Raw genomic sequence first — 20696 nt, forward strand, 5'->3', positions numbered from 1 at the left:
AAAGACTTCCCAAGTTGGTTTGAAATATCCCGATTGAGAAGCACTGCAGTACAGCATTCAGCTTTGAGAGAGAAGCCTTCTGCATAGTCCAGAAGGCAACCAAATCATAAATCTGGAAAACAGTACCTTGGGAACGGTAACGCTGCCATGGGAGGCTGAACAATAGTCTTGTGTATTTATGTTGTAGTATTTAATTAGGCAAATCAGTTTGTCAACTAGAAGACTGATAATCAAACGTGACAGATCCAGTGATCAGTCTGAGATGTCCACATGAAAACAGGGCTCCTTGATATTTCAGAAATAATACAGGATTATAGACTTCACATGGAAAATCTCGTTTTATAGACAAAGATGTTAGAGATATTATTTCAGCTTTCCATAGGAGGATTTTATTCAGGATTCTAGGACCTGGCACCTAATTAGTGATTTGTAATATTAAAATTTTTTCTAGTATAAAAATGTATTTGATGAATTAAAGAAATTTTTCTGCTGAGAAAAATGAATATCAAAATTAAGGTTTCAAATTTTTGTGGGTGGGAATTCTGATTTTTCTCTCTACTTGCTGTGCTGTGTTACAGAAATGGAGCATCGATCAGTTAAGAAGGCTGGCATTGAGGTTCAGGAAATCAGAGGTTGGTCAGATTTCTCTTATGCCTGTGAAACCCAGGGCGGTTTGTATTGAATGCATTTATGGCTCTTGATTGTACTTAAAATTTTTCAGGTAAAAATATAATACAACACAGTAAATTATCTATTAACTTCTACTATGTACTTGAGCCTTTAAGCCTACATGTTGCCACTGCTTTTTCTGATAAACTGGAATAGTAATAATGAGCTCAAATTCACCAATTTCAAGTGATGAAAAGTGATCGGGGATGTAAGAAATCTACAACAAGTGGGCCAGAGACGTTTAGAGAGGGAAAAGGCCAGGTGGTCACTTCTGGAAGTATTTCAACCTCAGCCAATTAGAAAAATAACCTCCAGCACACTGGGAAAGGTCTTCGTTTATGGGCTCTAATCATTAGAGTGAAAAATATCTTTGGTGAGTTAATAATATAGGGGCCTGAAAAGATTAGCTGCTCCCTAAGCTCTAGTCTTACTACCATTCAGTCCCCAACATTTACTGTGGGCCATCTGTGTGTAAGACACAGCAGGTTTAAGGGAAATGAAACTGTGCCTGACTTCAAGACGCTTGTAGCCTGTAAGGACTCTACATGTATGCACACACACTTATATGCATATGCGAAAGTGTTAGTTGCTCAGTCATGTCCCACTCTGTTGGACCCCATGGACTGTAGCCCACCAGGCTCCTCTGTCCATGGGATTCTCCAGGCAAGAATACTCCAATGGGTAGCCTTTCCCTACGTCAAGGGATCTTCCTGACCCAGGGATCAAATCCAGGTCTCCTGCATTGCAGGCAGATTCTTTCCTATCTGAGCCTCTTTCTCTTTGGTGTATATTGGAAGGCATGGGGAAATAGAATGTGGTACTGGTAAAACTATCAGATTCATTTGGAATCCCAGTCAAATTATTTTCTCCCTTTCTTAGGTTCAGTTTATATTTATACATTTTCACTATTTGCAGGGGTTTGACATGGTTATGTGTAGTTAAGAACTCACTAGAGGTGTTCCTAATGTTTAAGTAGCCAAGTGGCTTATTTCTTAGTTACTTTATAAATTATTCTCCTAGATATTAAGACTTAACCGCAGGCTTACTTGTTTTCCTTTCTCATGAAAGCAGGTGGAAAAGACATGAAAAGAAGCGAGAAGCAAGAGGGAGTTTAGGGATTTTATATAGGCAGATAAGAAAATATAGCCGGCTCAAGGTTGAAAGGGGTAAGACAATATTATAAAATAAGTAAATAGCAACTGTTTGGCATTTGTAGAGATTATACCCAGGTGACACTACTGAGTGACATTCATACAACACTCATATTGAAGAAGTTTCTATCTTCTGTTACTGTTATATATAGAATTATTGATAAGTTCTGTTTGCCCTGAAATAGAGATGTTGGAAAAGATACTATTATAAATAATAGCCATCACTTATGGAGCACAAAAAGGAGCTATACAAAAATTAAGTTTAATCTTTACACCAACCAAATGATAATTGCTCTTATCCTCATTTTACGTATGTGAGGAAATAGAGGAACAGAATTAATACTAAGATTAAATGGTAGAATGCCATTCTCCAAAATCATCCCACCCTCTCCCTCTCCCTCTGAGTCCAAAAGTCCGTTATACACAGCTGTGTCTTTTTTCCTGTCTTGCATACAGGGTCGTCATTGCCATCTTTCTAAATTCCATATATATGTGATTTTGGAGAATGGCATTCTATCATGTATACTATCATGTAAGAATTGAATTGCCAGTCTATGTCTGACGCAGGATACAGCATGCTTGGGGTTGGTGCATGGGGATGATTCACTGAGATGTTATGGGGAGGGAGGTGGGAGGGGGGTTCATGTTTGGGAACACATGTAAAAATTAAAGATTTTAAAATTAAAAAAAAATAAAATAAAATAAAATAAAGATTAAATGGTAAAGCCAGAATTTAAGCCAGTCTGGCACCAAAGCTATGTTCTGAACCACTGTTACTGTCCTGTTGAGGAGAAATGAGTACCACCAATTCATTCACCTTAAGTTCTTCCAAGAATTACAGATTGGTGATAGTTGTAGTTTATTTGGAAATTGCTGGATTTCAAAGTAGCCTCACACCATTTCTATTTAAATCAGTCAGTTCAGTTGCTCAGTCGTGTCCAACTCTTTGTGACCCCATGGACTGCAGGACGACAGGCTTCCCTGTCCATCACCAACTCCCAGACCTTGATCCAAACTCATGTCTATTGAGTCGGTAACACCATCCAATCATCTCATCCTCTATTGTCCCTTTCTCCTCCTGTCTTCAATCTTTCCTAGCATCCAGATCTTTTCTAATGAGTCAGTTCTTCACATCATGTGCCCAAAGGCCAAAGTATTGGAGCATCAGCTTCAGCATCAGTCCTTCCAATGAATATTCAGGACTGATTTCCTTTAGGATGGACTGGCTTGATCTCCTTGCAGTCCAAGGAACTCTCAAGAGTCTTCTCCAACACTGCAGTACAAGAGCGTCAGTTCTTGGGTGCTGAGCTTTCTTTATGGTCCAACTATCACGTGCATTCATGACTACTGAAAAAACCATAACTTTGACTATACAGAGCTTTGTTGGCAAAGTGATATCTCTGCTTTTGAATATGCTGTATAGGTTGGTCATAACTTTTCTTCCAAGTGGCAAGCATCTTTTAATCTCATGGCTGCAATCACCATCTGCAGTGATTCTGGAGCCCTGGAAAATAAAGGCTGTCACTGTTTGCATTGTTTCCCCATCTATTTGCCATGAAGTGATGGGCCAGATGCCTGATCTTCATTTTTTGAATGTTGAGCTTTAAGCCAGCTTTTTCACTCTCCTCTTTCACTTTCATCAAGAGGCTCTTTAGTTCCTCTTCACTTTCTGCCATAAAGGTGCTGTCATCTGCATATCTGAGGTTATTGATATTTCTCCCAGCAATCTTGATTCCAGCTCGTGCTTCACCCATCGCAGCATTTCACCTAATGTACTCTGCATATAAGTTAAATAAGTAGGGTGACAATATACAGCCTTGGTGTATCCTTTCCCAGTGTGGAGACAGTCCATTGTTCCATGTCCAGTTTCAACTGTTGCTTCCTGACCTGCATATAGATTCCTTAGGAGGCAGGTAAGGTGGTCTGGTATTCCCATCTCTTGTAGGATTTTCCACAGTTTGTTGTGATTTACACAGTCAAAGGCTTTAGTTAGTCAATGAAGCAGAAGTAGATGTTTTTCTGGAATTCTCTTGCTTTTTTTTATGATCCAGTGGATGTTGGCAATTTGATCTCTGGTTCCTCTGCCTTTTCTAAATCCAGCTTGAACATTGGGAAGTTCACGGTTCACGTACTGTTGAAGCCTAGGTTGGAGAATTTTGAGAATTACTTCGCTAACACGCAAGATGAGTATAATTGTGTGGTAGTTTGAACATTTTTGGCATTGCCTTTCTTTGGGATTAGAATGAAAACTGACCTTTTCCAGTCCTGTTGCCACTGCTGAGTTTTCCAAATTTGCTGGCATATTGAGTGTAGCACTTTCACAGCATCATCTTTTAGGATTTGAAATAGCTCAGCTTGAATTCCATCACCTCCACTAACTTTGTTTGTAGCGATGCTTCCTGAGGCCTACTTGACTTTGCACTCCAAGATGTCTGGCTCTAGGTGAGTGATCACAGCGTCGTGGTTATCTGGGTCATTAAGATCTTTTTTGTATAGTTCTTCTGTGTGTCCTTGCCACCTCTTCTAAATATTTTCTGCTTCTCTTAGGTCCATACCATTTCTGTCCTTTATTGTGAAATGTTCCCTTGGTATCTCTGATTTTCTTGAAGAGATCTCTAGTCTTTCCCATCCTATTGTTTTCCTCTATTTCCTGGCATTGATCACTTAGGAGGGGTTTCTTACCTCTTCTTGCTATTCTTTGGAAGTCTGCATTCAGATGAATATATCTTTCCTTTTATCTTTTGCCTTTCACTTCTCTTCTTTTCTCAGCTATTTGTAAGGCCTCCTCAGACAACCATTTTGCCTTTTTCTATTTCTTTTTCTTGGGGATGATCTTGACCACTGCCTCCTGGACAATATCACAAACCTCCATCCATAGTTTTTCAGGCACTCTGTCTATCAGGTCTAATCCCTTGAATCTATTCCTCACTTCCACTGTATAATTATAAGGGATTTGATTTATGTCATACCTGAATGGCCTAGTGGTTTTCCTTACTTTCTTCAATTTAAGTCTGAATTTGTCAATAAGGAGTTCATGATCTGAACCACAGTCAGCTCCTGATCTTGTTTTTGCTGACTGGATAGAGTGTCTCCATCTTCGGCTGCAAAGAATATAATCAGTCTGATTTCGGTATTGACCATCTGGTGATATCCATGTGTAGAGTCTTCTCTTGTGTTGTTGAAAGAGGGTGTTTGCTATGACCAGTGCATTCTCTTGGCAAAACTGTTAGCTTTTGCCTTGCTTCATTTTGTACTCCAAGGCCAAACTGGCTGTTACTCAGGTTTTCTTGACTCCCTACTTTTGCATTCCATTGCCCTGTGCTGAAAAGGACATCTTTTTTCGTGTCAGTTCTAGAATGTCTTGTAGGTCATCAAAGAACTGTTCAACTTCAGCTTCTTCGACATTAGTGGTTGGGGCATAGATTGGATTACTGTGATATTGAATGGTTTGCCTCGGAAGTGAACAGAGGCCATTCTGTTGTTTTTGAAATTGTTCCCAAGAATGGCATTTTGGAGTCTTTTCTTAACTACGAGGGCTACTCCATTTCTGAGGGATTCTTGCCCACAGTAGTAGATATAATGGTCATCTGAGTTAAATTCACCCATTCCAGTCCATTTTATTTCACTCATTCCTAAAATGTCAATGTTCACTCTTGCCGTCTCCTGTTTGACCACTTCCAATTTACCTTTAAATAGTTCCCACCAAAACTCTGAGACTATACTGGTTGGTATGCTGTGAACAGCCCAGCCGCCTTGTCTCACCCTGGTTGGCCAGTCACGGGGACCCGTGCTCACCCATTGACCACGTTCTCTCTCCCTCTGCACACCGCAGAGTCCATTTGGTCATGGAACTTCCCAGCAGTTCAAATAGTAAACTCAGCTAAAATCTCTTGTCATGACAGGCCTGTTTTAATAGTTAGGAATACCCAAACCCAAATGAACTTGTTCTAGTCCTCTTTGAACCCATATGAGTCTCATTAAACTTTTTTTTTTAAGATTATTTTCTTACTACAGAAAGGAATATAAATCATGCTGGATCGCCAAGAGTTTTGTCTTTTATCACAACCTGTAAGCTTGGTTTCAACCAGCTCTTACAAAAGAGAGAGAGAAACATCTTCCCAGATTAACAACCCTGTAGATACATGGTAATTGTAGATTTTGAAATTCCACTAACCTTTCATGACACTCATCCCCACTGAATAGTTACACAACTGATCAGTAATAGCAGAGTTTCTGAACCAGTATTTTGCTCTCAGGCAGTTTCAGGGATAAGAGAATTTGTGATGCTAAGAAACATAGGAAAGGGATTGAAACTTTCAAATGAAGTTCCTAAGGGTAAAACAGACACACCAGTATCCCTCCAAAAGCATAGCCCCCCCACCCCACCCCACAGTGAAAGATGATGATGGTGAATCTGTCTTTAGAAAATAGAAATGAATTCTCTAATGCCGTTGGCATCTTAGACCTTATGGAGAGCAACACGTCGTAGAGGAAGCACAGTGCATCAAACAAACCAACCCAGAAAGGTGTAGAGGAAGACCTTGCTTTGTCGCACTTTGCTTTATTGTGTCTTCCGCAAGTGAAAGCTTATGCAGCCCTGCATTGAGCAAGTCTGCCGGCACCACTTGCCAACAGCATTTGCTCACTTCCTGTCTCCGTGTCACATTTTGGTAATTCCTGAAATATTTCAAACGTTTTCAATGTTATTTGTTATGGTGACCTGTGATCACCATCTTTGATGTTACTGACTTGCTGAAGGCTCAGATAATAGCATTTGTTGCAAGAAACTTTTTTTTTTAATTAAAGCATGTACATTTTTTAAGACAATGCTATTGTATGCTTAATAGACTATGGTATAGTATAAACATAACTTTCATTTGCAATGGGAACCAAAAACATTTATGTGAGTTGCCTTAATTGCAGTATGTGCTTTATTGCAATGGTCCAAAACTGAACCTCAGTGGCTCCAAAATAAGCCCAGGATCTTATTAATGCTGTATGGACTTTCCATGCCTTCTCACATGTTACTTGCCATTATGCCATCTAAAACCTTCAGCCTTCAGTTCCATCTGTGATGAATGGGGTAGTAATTGTTGTGTTGGTGTATTTAGAATGTCTCTCCTTCCTGTCCCAGTTATTTCCATTCCAAAGGTCTCTGGGCTTCTCCCCTTCTGTAAAGGGGGAGAGACGCGCATGTGCTTGTGTGTGTCAGCTCACACGAGAGTGCACTTCCCTTTCTAAATGCGTTGCTTAAAAGAAGAAAGAGAACACCTCTTATGCATCAGTCTTCAGGATTATTTTTATTTCCAGGTATCTGCAGAGATGCTGGAAAAGCTTGTTTGAAGATACTTTTGTTGTTGATTTAATCTGTCTGGAGTCATGTATGACAGGAAAATGTCAATGAGTAACCCCCACCTTCTAGTAGCGCCAGGTCCTGGCTAATCTTAGAGCTTCTCCATTCCATCTTCATCAAGGATGCTCTGAATTACTGGGGGGTTTTAGTGAAAGAATTTAGGATAAAGAGTAAAAGTGACAGAATTTAGATTGTTCTTCATGCTTTGAGTGAAGTTCTTAGACTCTTAAGTGATAACTATTTTTTAGGCTTTTTACTCCCCTTATAAAGTCATCTAAGAGCAACATATTGCTTTTTTAACAGTAGGAAATTAAAATTTTTTTATCCTCATTCTTTAAAATGTAGAGCATCATTTAAAATCTAAACATACTGCACCTGGTTCCAAAAGTTAGAATGTTCCAGTATTTTTAGTAGATGACATGCAGAGTACAGAAGAGGTGTGGATATCAAGGATTTCTAAAGTACAGTGTGGGCATCTTAGCAAGTTCACCACCTTATTCTCAGCACACTTTCTGTGAAAGGTAAAATGATTCTTTTAGTCTGTCACCTACATCATAGTTCTTCTTTCCTTTTATTGGAGCTCTGTCCTAGCTCAGGCTTACAAATGAAATTACATATGAGTTGGCACAGCCAACATCCACGGCCTAGGTAGATGCACTAAGTGACAGGTAGAAAGTGCTATGTAATTACTCTGATTATAGTCACTTTCAAATAGGCACAAATCCTTCTGCCAAGGCAGCAATTTCGTGTCCTCCAATCTCCACCTCTTTGCCTATATTTTGTAATCCTATCATCACTTTATTGTTATTTTTTGCTTAAACATAGAACAATTTGTATACCTTTTCAACAATAATGAAGAAAAAGACAAAACAGCTAGTAGCCAGGAAAAATAAGGATCATACTCTTATTCCTCCTGGAAACTGAGACTTAGATTAAATTTGAACCATTTAGATCTATGAACCAATCCCTTTCCTCCTTTCCCACTCAAGTTTGAAGACCCACTTCCATGGATAAAAGAAGAGAAACAATGGTCTCCCCTTAATGACAGTGCAGGGAAGGGAAGGAGAACTCTGAGGCCATCTGTGAAGTGGTGATCACAATAGCGCCCACTCATTGGCTTGGTGTGATGATTAAATGAGAAGAGTGCCTGAAACAGTGTATGTGTGCCCTAGATATCACTGAGACCGGTCAGGAAGCTTGCTCTGAATATTGAGGCAAAAATCTGGAACCTAGCAGTGTGTATCGTAAACGGTGTTTACAATGTCTTAAGTAATTTGAGAAATGCTTCCTTGGAGAAGTATTTCCAATATGTCTACACATATTAAACTTTGATCATGTTAAAACACTAATCCTTGCCACTTTGTCAAAATTACCATGAGGCCATCTGATACAATTTGTATCATAGGGCAAAAGGGCACACCAAGAAGCTGAAGTTCAGAAACCTTGTAAGCCTTTGGGCAAACACGGTTGTAACTTCTAGCTTCACACACAGGGTTCTGGGCAGACGCATGTATGTGTTCTTGGGGGCAAGAACATCTCAAGGTTCAACCTCATTCTACATCAGTAGTTGTTAAGATTCCTACAGTCCCTTACTTAGTTTTGTTGTTATCAGTTTCCCAAGTAGTACTTTAGGCCTGATATCTACCCAGTATCTGCCAGTATCACAGTACAGCTGTGTAAGTTATTTTCCTCAACAACAAACGGACATACAGTGCATCCAGGTACACTTATAACTTGCTGGAAACTGCAGAAAAGAACCTGGAAAGGACCCAGTTCCCTTTTTCCAATTCTGGAATTAATGCATGCAACTATGCATGTGAGGCACCAGTGATTCAGTGAACACGAAAGAGGCTCATAAACTAAAATCACAAGGAGATAAGTACTTACGAAGCACCTTAGGATAAACATTTATGCTCAGTAATTTCATGAAGGAGGTCGTTGTCATCCTCACAGTTATACAGAGGAGGTGTCTAAGGCCCACATCACTTAAGTAACTTGCCCAAAGTTACACAAGCTGGCTCTATAGGAGAACTGGGATTCGAACTCAGATTCATCTGACTCCAGTATGCACACCAATTCTGGTCCCTTATACCATGTCGCCTGTTCATTTTAACTTTGCAAAAATGCAAAAGGAGGATACATCTTCTGTGGAATTATGCCTAAAGAGGAAACAAAGGGTAGAACCAAATAAAACCAATTTAAAGGTTTTAAAAACCATTCCATGGGAATTTGCCAGTCACAGGTACCAGCTCGGTAGCTACAGATATTGAAGCCTGAACCCCACATGCATTGAGCTCAACAAGTTCTTCGTGAGCAGCTGTTAATCTGACTGGGCAGGGGCGGGTGGGAGGGTTACAGAGTCTTTGAGTCAGTTGAATATTGTCAACTCTTCTTTCCCTGAAGAATCCGAGGCAGTTGTTGAAACCAAAATGGAGAACAAACCCGCCTCCTCAGAATTGCAGAAGATACAAGAGAAACAGAAGCTGGTCAAAGAGCCGGGCTCCGGAGTGCCGGCTGTTCTCATTACAACCCTTCTGGTTATTCCTGTGGTTGTCCTGCTGGCCACTGCCTTATTTATTCGGTGGAAAAAATCAAGGGCCTTTGGAGGCAAGTAAAACGAGCCCCTTGAATTTGGAACCTCCCTGCGAAAGAGTGTTTGACCTGATTATCAAAGTTTGGTTGTGACCTTTTTTTCAGTGTGTTTTTTTTTCAAGTGTTCTATACCTCTTTCAGTGTGATTGTCTGTGTTCCAAATATTGTCTATAGTTAGTATCAAAGTGGAAAAATGTACCTGGAGCTTCAGAATTTGGATAGATAAAAGCCCAACCCCCTATTACAGCTTTTTAGCATTGGTGTAAAGCCATTAGATGTCTCCATATGAAACTGTGTAGATGAGTAGAGTCTTTATAAATTAGCTGAAGCGTCAGGAAGGAGGAGATCCCTGCTGTTAGAAACAGGCCCAGTCCTCAAAACGCCTGGGTCAGTTTTTAGGAGTTGTCTGTTTTCCCTAGTCGTGGCTCTAGCCCCTAGCTCTGTGACCTTGGGCAAGTTACTTAACCACTCTAAGCCAGAGGTTTTTCATCTGTAAAGTGGGGGTACAATACTCACAAGGTTGTGTAGGGATTAAATGAAATAATGTACATACAGCATTTATCACAGAACCTGGCACCTATAAGTGCTCAATTAATAACACCAGTGATTATAAGGAATAATCATTAGTAATAAACTAATAAAAAGTCATAAAAGATACTTGTCTTAAACCTCACCTCTCTCAGGAAACCAATTATTTCCAAAGAAAACCATTTGACAGTTAAAAGAGTGGAGTGAAGGAGGGGAGAGTCCAATACTGGTGTCAGTGTTTTGTCCAATCATCATCATAGTATCAGACTGAGTAGCTGAGTTCCCTTCAAGGTATCCACATAAGTAAATAATCCAACTCGTGATTCTCACCTCTCAGAAACAGTCCCTTGGCAGGGTCCCCAGGTCCCGAGGCAGGAGGCTACAGCTGCATCTGGGAAGGTATTAATGGACCAGAATGGTGGACAGCATTCGATCAAGAAACAGCATGTGATCCAATTTCAGGCCAAGGCGACTGGCAGGGATTCAGTGCCCTCGGCAAAGCCCTGACACAGAAAAGGACACCGAAAACAAAACCAAAGGATTTAAATTAATAATTTTTGAAAGGGAGTTTTTCTAGGACTTCTTGCTTTTCACCTGCAGTCAATAAAGCTCTTCAAAAATACAGCTAACTCTTCCCAACAAGGGCTGAGCAGAGGCAAAGATAAGTAGATATAGTCGTTGTCTTCATGGAATTAGATGGAAGCTTCAAAAGAGCAAGAATCTTGTGTGTTTGCTTGTTTCCTGATATATCTCCAGCATAAATAACAGTTCCTGGCCCTGAGGATTTGATAAATAGTCGCTGGGAAAAGGATGGAATAAATAATTGGAGCTCACAGAATAGATAAGACATAAAAAAGAAATGACATATAAAGGTATTAATAGATGGTACGTACAGTGATAAATATGTGGAGTATCAGAAATACATGAGGCCAGGGGGCGGGGTATAGCAGGAATATTGCTAATCAGTCCACTTAAAGGAGGAGTGGCTGGGGTGTCAAGAAGGTTTGGTATCTACCTCTTTGCTGTTAGCACATGTGCGTGGTGCTGCTACCAGAATATTGTTCACAGGAGTATGTTGGGAAGACTGAGGGACCCAGGTCGAACCATATGAAATTGCCATTCATGTTCAGTCATGTTTTAAAAATTACAGCTTTATATGGTTCAGTTGAATACATTTAATTCTCTTTTAATCCTAAAAGTATACCAGCCTCTCACGTTTTTTCCATTCATGTTCAATCATGTTTTGTTTAAGAAATTACAGCTTTATATGGTTTAGTCTAATACATTTAATTCTAAAAGCATACCAGCCTCTCACCTCTTTTCAACATTTGTTCCTGATAGATCTTATCCAGTCTATGAGGGTTTTAATAACCCTCGTGAAAGGCCTTCCACTTACTCAGCACACCCATATAGCTTGTCAGCATCACATCAGACACTGTGCTGGGCACACGGGATGCAAAACTGAGGACCAGCCCGCATCCTTGTGCAGTTTGCAGTCTTCGTTTGTCGGCTTGCTAACCGTCTTATCAAATTCTCCTTCCCTCCTTGCTTGTTTCTCTCCCCACCTCCCCTTCTGCCTTTGCTCTGTGCTCCACCATGCCGCCCCCACTCCTGTTAGAGGCTTCGTGGGAGAACCCTGAGCCTTATTTTCCTGACCATAGTCCGGAAGGGAGTGTTGGAAGCAGGGCAGAGAGCGCAGTAAGACACACAGCACTCGGAGAAACCAAGTCTGTCTGGAGTTCAGCCTCCGCCTAAGGAGAGAAAGTCAGTTTTTCATGGAACAAGAATTTGGGTCACCATGTATGGCTACAGATACTCAGGGTTTCAGAAGTTTTTTGCCTTCAGCCTTATGTAAAAAGCAAATGCTGTACATTGGGATCCAAAGCTTCCTTAATCAGGACATGTACTGTTGTTAATAGTAAGCCTAAAACCTCAGACCAATATTCCTAAATTGTAGTAACCAAAGCTTCCAAGGTTTTACAAATTATGGGTAATTTTTAAGTTTGTCATAATAAAGGTAACTAATATTTACCGAGCATTTCCTGTGTATATACCAAACACTGCTTGTAAACATGTCACATGCTTACGGAGAGGTAGGGATTGTCATTGGTCCTGTCTTTTCTTCAGAAGAGAAAACTGAGGCTCAGAGAAGTAATTTGAGATTGCACAGCCTATGAGAGACCTAGGTAAACTGAGGCTCAGAGAAGTGATTTGAGATTGCACAGCCTATAAGAGACCTAGGTAGGAGTCAAACCCAGCTCTGGCCCTGGTATGCATGACAATGATACGTTGCCTTTTGCCCCCTTAGAATTCTAAGAATACATACAGACAGGAGCCAGGCCTTGTTATTAATCATTTAGGAATTCCTTATTTTGTGTTGAAAGCTGGGCCCATGGATTGAGGAGGGTGATTGGGACTTATTTTGAAATATGCCCTCTTTCTCTAGCAGATTCTGAACGTAAACTTGAGGCCAGTTCGGGAAGAGTTCTGGGAAGACTTAGAGGTATGCGTGTGACCTTTTAGAATCCTTCCCATTTGATTCACAGTCAACAAGATCATGTCTTTTAAAAAGCAAGGAGATACTTTGTATTTTCTCTCTGGAAATTAGGCTCCTCCTGTGTAACACAGCATCCCCCGCAAATGCCAAATGCAAACCATGCACCAACCAAAAGTGTGTGACTAAGGCCGCAGGTTCCCCAGCTTCGTTTTCGCACCTTGCCATTCTGTGCCATCGACTTCTTCTCCCTGCCTTTTTATGTCCCCCCATTTGTCTTCAGCGAATTTTCTGTCACCCCTGTTGGTGTGTCAGTGCGTGTCGTAGTGAGGATGACCTTTTCATAAAGTCATCGTAATGAAGAGCTGCTCAAGGGGACAGCCATTCCCGAGAGCCTGGAAAAAGCAGGAGCTGAAATAAATCCTGCAGAAATACATAATCCTGGGGAGCTTTGGGGTGTTTTGTTTGTTTTTTCCTTATTTATTTTAATGAACCTGTGGAGTTGTATCTTTCTGACTCTGACGGATCAGTGTCTCTATGTCATTTTTCCCCCCTCTCTAATACCTGCCCTTTCCCATCCCCAGAAGAATTTATAAGGAAACTGAAAATCATTTGTGCAGACCTTACCTCAATCCTCTGTCCCTGTTCGCTTTCTCCAGGAAAGGGAGGCGGAGGCCTAAACCTGGGCAACTTCTTCGCCAGCCGGAAGGGCTACAGCCGAAAGGGGTTCGACCGCCTCAGCACGGAAGGAAGCGACCAGGAGAAAGATGAGGACGCAAGCGAGTCCGAAGAAGAGTACTCGGCCCCGCCGCCCGCCCCCACCCCTTCCTCCTGAGAAACAGGGTTTTCTTTTAGGCTGACGAGATTTACCAAGGATGCCAGGTTCCTTTCCCCTTGAGCACGTTGAGCGTTTTGCGTATTTAATTGTAAACTGTACCCGTCTGTGTGGGACCGTACACCTTTTATTTACTTCCTTTGGGATTAGTTGGCTTCTGTTTCTAGTTGAGGAGTTTCCTGAAAGTTCATTCACCATGCCATTGTCTTTATATGAACATAGGATAGAGAAGCGATCCTCTTCTTCCATCACACTAGTCGTTCAGGGATGGAAGGTTTGCTCATCTGCATTTTTGAGACTTTTCTGTAGTTTGTAAATAACTCCGTTCTCTGCTTGAACACAGTATTCTCCCAATAGCACTTCCATTGCCAGTGTCTTTCTTTGGTGCCTTTCCTGTTCAGCATTCTCAGCCTGTGGCAGTGAAGAGAAACTTTGTGCTACATGACGACAAAGCTGCTAAATCTCCTATTTTTTTAAAATCACTAACATTATATTGCAACAAGGGAAAGAAAAAAGTCTCTATTTAAATTGTTTTTTTTTTTAAATTTCCTTCCTCAGTTGGTGTGTTTTGGGGATGTCTTATTTTTAGATGGTTACACTGTTAGATCACTATTTTCAGAATCTGAATGTAATTTGTGTAATAAAGTGTTTTCAGCGCATTAGCTGTCAGAGTGTATTTTGCAGTTTTTGCATATTTGCAGGGCTTGTATACAACTTTTGTAATAATTACACAAACCTAAGCTATAGTGAAACCTGTGAAACCTTTTCAATGTTTCAAAAGAAGTGCATTGTATTAAAATTAAGAAACCATTTTATTATGTAGCACATATAAATTAAAAACCAGCCCGAGTTTACATATATGTGAAAACCAGGCTTTCTCTAAAAATTCAAAGAGGATTTTTGCTTGTATAACAATCAGAAGGTAAATAATAAAAGGTGATTGTAGCTAAGAGGAAACCTGTGTCTCAAATTACATATATAAATTAATCCATCAGTGTAGGTTACTACTAATGGTTTTCTTTTTTAAAGAATCATTTTACTCCAAATATCCTTGTATTTTATAGGAATATTCCATCTTACAGTGACTACAAATTACTTTTAAAACATATTTTTCATAATCTGTCAGTTGAGTTTAGTAAGAACCTGGTAGCTTTTCTTTTTATAATAATCAGACTCTAGAACCCTTTCTTCAGAATGCCTACTGGCAATTCAGACATCTCAGTAGTGGCCTATTAGAGATTAAAACAATATGGACTAACTCGCAAAAAAAACTGGAAATGTCTTCTAGCTAAGTTATTTAAAATATCTAACGACCTAGATTCTTTTCCCTCATAATTGACACACAGTTGATCTAACTGGAAGATTTCTTTCCTTGTCGAGTGAAAACACACTTTTGCTCCCTTTGACCACTCTTTTATACCCCTTTCACCACATTAGTAAGTGTAGACTCACAACAGCACTGTCCTGACATATTGGGTAGCCAAGATGTTCCTAACGTTTCTTCCATAAGCTCTCATTAATAGACTCAGCAAACGTGTCGGCCAATCCAGTTTGGGTGCCTGTTCTCTATATCTTACATGTTTGTATTTCAACATCAGTGTTAGTACAGTGCCCAAGAGGCGTAAGTTGACTTTGATGCTGTTCAAGTTTTCTTACATTGAGGAAATTAGTTGACTTGCACGAAAGCCATCTTTTCTGGTGCACTATTTGATCATCAGCTCTGTTAACTACATATCTTTTAATGTTATGTATGCCCAGTTTTGTTCCTGAACAGCTTTACAGTGGCTCATGGATGGGGGGGGGGGGGGGGCGGGAATCAAAATGATGTTATATAAAAGCAGGAAAGAAAAAAGGGAAAACAAAGATAAAAATGGAAAAATTTATAGAAGAATAATTCTTCTTATAGTTGTTCATTAGAAGAATTTGGCTCTAAACTTTCTAGCAGCTCATTAAATAAAACTGGATTAGTTACATGATTCATGAGCCAATTAAACTTTTAGAGTTGCTAATAATAAGATCAGAAAAATTTGTTCCCAAGTAGCTTCTGAAAGATAGCACCTTGTTGGGTAATTAAAAGTCTTCAACAATATCCATAGAGTAGACAAAAACATTTTTCAGGGCTCTTCTTACGTGCTGGTGCATGCTAAGTCTCTTCAGTCACATCTCACTCTTTGCGACCCTATGGACTGTAGCCCGCCAGGCTCCTCTGTCCATGGGATTCTCCAGGCAAGAATACTGGAGTGGGTTGCTGTGCCTTCCTCCAAGGGATCTTCCCAACCCAGGGATCAAACACACATCTCTGTCTCCTGCATTGGTAGGCAAGTTCATGCCACTAGCACCACTTGGGAAGCCCAAAATGAAAGTGGTGCTGAACTGAGAGTCTTGCTTCCAGTAGAAAACCTAAGGATATCTTACAATTCTGTGCTGCACAGGGGACCGTGAACAGCCCAGCTGAGTGTATAGTCAGGACAGTCAAGATGGCCGTCCCCTTGCTCTCTGTGCGTCACGAGCTCGAGCACCTCACGGACTTCCCGACAGCCTTGCCCCAGGCCCAGCGAATGCTAGTTCTAATCAAAGAGGCCGTGTTTCCCTGGTAACTGACTTTATTCCCTGCTAGAATTGGCAACTGCCCCTTGCACCCAGAGCGAAGCCTGGCCGGCCGCCATGTTTTGTCTGACGTTTGCTGAGGTGTCGCTCCAGAACCTTCCTTGCTTCAGACATGTAAGCTCCCTCATCCATTAAACCTGTGGTCCCCAACATTTTTGGCACCAGGGACCAGTTTCGTGGAAGACAATCTTTCCACAGACCGGGGAAGAGGTGGGACGGTGGTTTCAATTTCAACCTCTGCTCACGACCTGCCATTTGGCCGGGTTCCTCACAGGCCACTGACCGATACCCGTCCTTGGCCGTGGTTAGGGGACCCCTGCATTGAGCCATTGACGTGTGCCTGGGCCCTTACATATGTCCCTTATTATAACACATGGCATTATATTGCTGAATATAAGCAAACAGCCTTATAAAAAGGAAAACTGAGAAAAGAGAAAACCTGCATGCCCATCCTGTCCTGGAACACCACACCTATTCTACCAACCTGGCTTAATTAGAGGGCAGACTAGAAATGAATGAACTCTGCTGACTTCAGGCACTCTCCACTGACTTTTGTCCTGAGCTGAACTTCAGTTATTGAGTTAGAGATTGCACTACCTGGGAAGTGCCTAAAGGAAGTGATTCCGTCACAGTAGAAGCACTGGGGAATTTAAGGAAAAACTGATTGAACGCTACCTTCAGAGATTCAGATTTGATTTGCTTACTATAGTATGTTGCTATGGGTCATATTTTTAAATTTCTCCAGGTAATTCTAATGTGCAGCCAGAATTGAAAACCACTGTCTTTAAGAATGACTGTTTTATTGATACTTTGCCAGTTGCTTCAAGTGGATAGCTATATTTTCATATAAATTATAGCTTGCAGATGTTTGGGAAAAGAAGATGAGGTCTGAGGTGTTTTGATATGACCATTAGTACTAAGATCCGAATGCCTCAATTTTTAAATGTTTTAAATTGGATAACTAGAATAGGCATAATGACTTATTAATAAGGCAAAGGGAAGCAACTGGGCTTGATCGTTTTTCTTTACAATAAATTATCCGGAGAATATTATTTGGGGGAGCTAAAAGAATAGCTTTGTCATTCATTGAGTTGGCCCTGAATGATCATATGCATAAAATCTTTCATTCTAAGCTTTCTTCTTAGTTTATTAACTCAGCATATTCTTTTTCAAAGTTCTCATACATCTTTAAAGTCTCACTCAGATGTTACATAAATAGTTAAGTAGCTGAAGGACAAAAGAAGCCACAGGCTTGGTATTGAACTTATTCCCCAGACTGTCACCTACCTAGTAGCTCCAAGTTAATTTAAGTCAAATTTGATGTAGCCTACATAGAGTACTTCTCACACATCAATGAATCTAAGAACCAACCAAGTACTTATTTTAAGAGGACTGACTGTTGGTCCCATTCCCAGACTTTTTGATTCAATCTATTAGGTGCAGCTTAGACAGCTGCATTTTTAAAAAGCATTCCTGGTGATTTGGATCCAGGTGTTCCATGGACTATATCCAAGAAATACAGTCCTCCAGAGAGTAGCTGAGCTGTAAAACAAAGTATTAGGTATACAAAACCATTTTCTCGAATAATGTGGTCTCTGTAGAATGATGGTTAGGCCCAGAAGTCATCCACCCCAGTCCCTCAAACCTAGACCACAGAAAGCTCAGTTGCAAATTATCTTCAGGGCCAGAACTTATCTACCAGAAGCTTCTTTCTGTCATTCCCTAACACTGATTGTCCCAGCATGGGAAATAACTTAGATGCACAGAAAGGCTTCTAGGGGCCTTCTTAGAACCTTCTTTAAAACAACATGAAAGATACAAATGATGTCTTCAGCAGGTTGCTATGCTATACTTTGTGTATTTGGTTTTGTGTGGGTTTTTTGTTTTTTGTTTGCAGCAGTGAGGGACGTGGGAATAGGTGCAATCACATTTAAAGGAGGCAAGAATCAACCAAACACATTTGGTGTGTTTTTTTAACATCATGATTTAATTAAGGGAGCATATTCATTGTCGGAGAAGGCAATGGCACCCCACTCCAGCTCTCTTGCCTGGAAAATCCCATGGACGGAGGAGCCTGATGAGCTGCAGTCCATGGGGTCGCTAAGAGTCGGGCAGGACTGAGCGACTTCACTTTCGCTTTTCACTTTCATGCATTGGAGAAGGAAATGGCAACCCACTCTGGTATTCTTGCCTGGAGAATCCCAGGGACAGAGGAGCCTAGTAGGCTGCCATCTGTGGGGTCGCGCAGAGTCGGACACGACTGCAGCAACTCAGCAGCAGCAGCATATTCATTGTAGAGAATATATTGATGATGCTAAATATGATTCCTCAGTACAGCCTTAAAATGGTTGAAGCACCAAAGCACAAAGATGTCAATTATATATCCAAACTACAGGTACAAAACAAGGGCACATATTTTCCATGCTCCAAAACTGCGTACACACAGTACTGTCACAGGGGAGGGGTTTAGCAGTGAAGACCTGGCAGTGAAGTTGTACGGGTTGATATACCAAAGTTAGCATATGAAATAGGAGTTTATAAAAACAAGTTTGACAATAGCTAAGAGGACCCTTTCCATTTCTGAGCAAAAATGCATTTCATTATTCAACATATACTAAGTGAAAACACCAATATCACTTGAGAATGCTCCACTCATTAATATTTCCTCTATTATACTGCAACCTTCTCCATATCTTTTGAAAAAAATATTGTGTGGGAGCCATGGGATAAGCATGCGTGTGGATGGAGTGGCACAATTGCACTGGTTCTTACAACTCACTTCCAGATAAGGAGAAAGTGATATTCATTAGTATGGCCCAGTCTTAGACAATATGGAAAGACACTGAATTAAGATCAGAGAGATCTGAAAGTCCAGGTTCTAGAATCGATGATTTTTTTATGCCATTGCATTAGTCAGACTTCTTTTCTTTGATCATTTTTTTGGAGTATAGTTCATCTGCAGTGTTGTGTTAGTTTCTACTGTCTACCAAATAAATCAGCCACGTATACACATACTGTCCACTCTGCTTTAGATTCCTCACCCATTACAGAGAAGAGCTGTGCGAGCTGCACAGCAGATCCCTGTTCGTCATCTCCTCTTACGTGCAGTAGGGTGCGTATGCAGGTCCAGTCTGCCAGTCTATCACACGCTCCCCTGTGCATTCCCCCCTCCACTCCCTCCAACCACAAGTCTGCCCTCCACGTCTGTGACTCTACTTCTGCTCTGCAAGCAAAGTCTAGTCAGACTTCTTCAGTCATTAATTACAGCTCAATTCAAATAGCCAGCAACATATGAATGTTATACACACGGCTATACATAAAATAGACAACAGAAAAGGACCTACAGTGTAGCACAGGGAACCAAACTCAGTGTTTTGTAAAAACCTATAAGGGAAAGTAATGTGGAAAAGAACACATGGATCACTTTGATGCATGCCTGCAACTAACACAATGTTGTAGATTCTGCATGCATACATGCATGCTCAGTCAGTCGTGTCCAACTCTTTGTGACCCCCTGGATTGTCGTCCACCAGGCTCCTCTGTCCGTGGGATTATCCTGGCAAGAATACTGGAGTTGGTTACCATTTCCTCCTCCAGGGGATCTTCCCTACTCAGGGACCGTGCCCGCATCTCCTGCAGCTCCTGCATTGTCAGGCAGATTCTTTACCACTGAGCCACCTTGGATCAAAACAACTGTACTTCAGTTCAGTTCAGTTCAGTCACTCAGTCGTGTCTGACTCTTTGCGACCTCGTGAACCACAGCACGCCAGGCCTCCCCGTCCGTCACCAACTCCCAGAGTTTACTCAAACTCATGTGCATTGAGTCAGTGATACAATCCAACCATCTCATCCTCTGTTGTCCCTTCTCCTCCCACCTTCAATCTTTCCCAGCATCAGGGTCTTTTCAAATGAGTCAACTAAAAAAACAAAAAAAACACCTAAGAAATAGGCTGAAGAATAACTCATGTTTATTAAGAATTAATAATGATATAATATATAATAATCAAGAATTAATGTGTCAAGAAAAAGAATTATCACTGATAGATTCAGGTAACAAAAAAGGCCAAGCATGGCTAGAGGCCAAGACTCAGCTGATGCCATCAGGATTCTGTCTCCCTCCATCCCTCATGGATGACTGCCTCGGTTTGGCTGTCTTCCTTCTAGGATTCACTTTCATGCAGACTCTCCATGTACGTGGTAATGAAAGTGGCAATCAGCAGCTCTAAGTCTAAACCCTACCAGCAGTAACTCTGAGACAGATAGCTTCTCTTTCTACAGAGTTTCAACACATTAACTGGCCTGATTGCTTCATGCATCAACCTCAGAACCAGTCACTCTGGACAAGGAAAGTATGATGCATCAAATCTAGATAAGGTCACGTCTCACAGTAACCACACTACTTATTTATAAGGGATTCGTTTCCCTAGGAAAATTTCTTATACTATTGCCAGTTGAATCGGGTAGATT

The 20696-nt window shown here is 40.9% G+C and overlaps 1 protein-coding gene across 13 annotated transcripts in view; it reads left to right on the plus strand.

Moving 5' to 3' along the window:
* The window catches only part of PAM (peptidylglycine alpha-amidating monooxygenase), a 173311-nt gene extending 158875 nt beyond the window's left edge, over nt 1-14436 (plus strand). Inside the window, exons 22-25 of one of the 13 annotated variants that reach the window (XM_068980029.1) lie at nt 579-632; nt 9577-9780; nt 12740-12796; nt 13447-14435. In XM_068980029.1, coding sequence (XP_068836130.1) covers nt 579-632; nt 9577-9780; nt 12740-12796; nt 13447-13622 — 491 coding nt within the window. In that variant the 3' untranslated portion in view covers nt 13623-14435. Of the gene's footprint in view, nt 1-578; nt 633-9576; nt 9781-12739; nt 12797-13446 lie in introns of all 13 variants that reach the window. The other 12 variants (XM_068980030.1, XM_068980035.1, XM_068980036.1 and 9 more) reach the window with 12 other exon arrangements.
* The last annotated feature ends 6260 nt before the right edge of the window (nt 14437-20696 follow it).

This window comes from Capricornis sumatraensis, chromosome 9 (assembly GCF_032405125.1).
Source record: "Capricornis sumatraensis isolate serow.1 chromosome 9, serow.2, whole genome shotgun sequence".
NCBI lineage: Eukaryota > Metazoa > Chordata > Mammalia > Artiodactyla > Bovidae > Capricornis > Capricornis sumatraensis.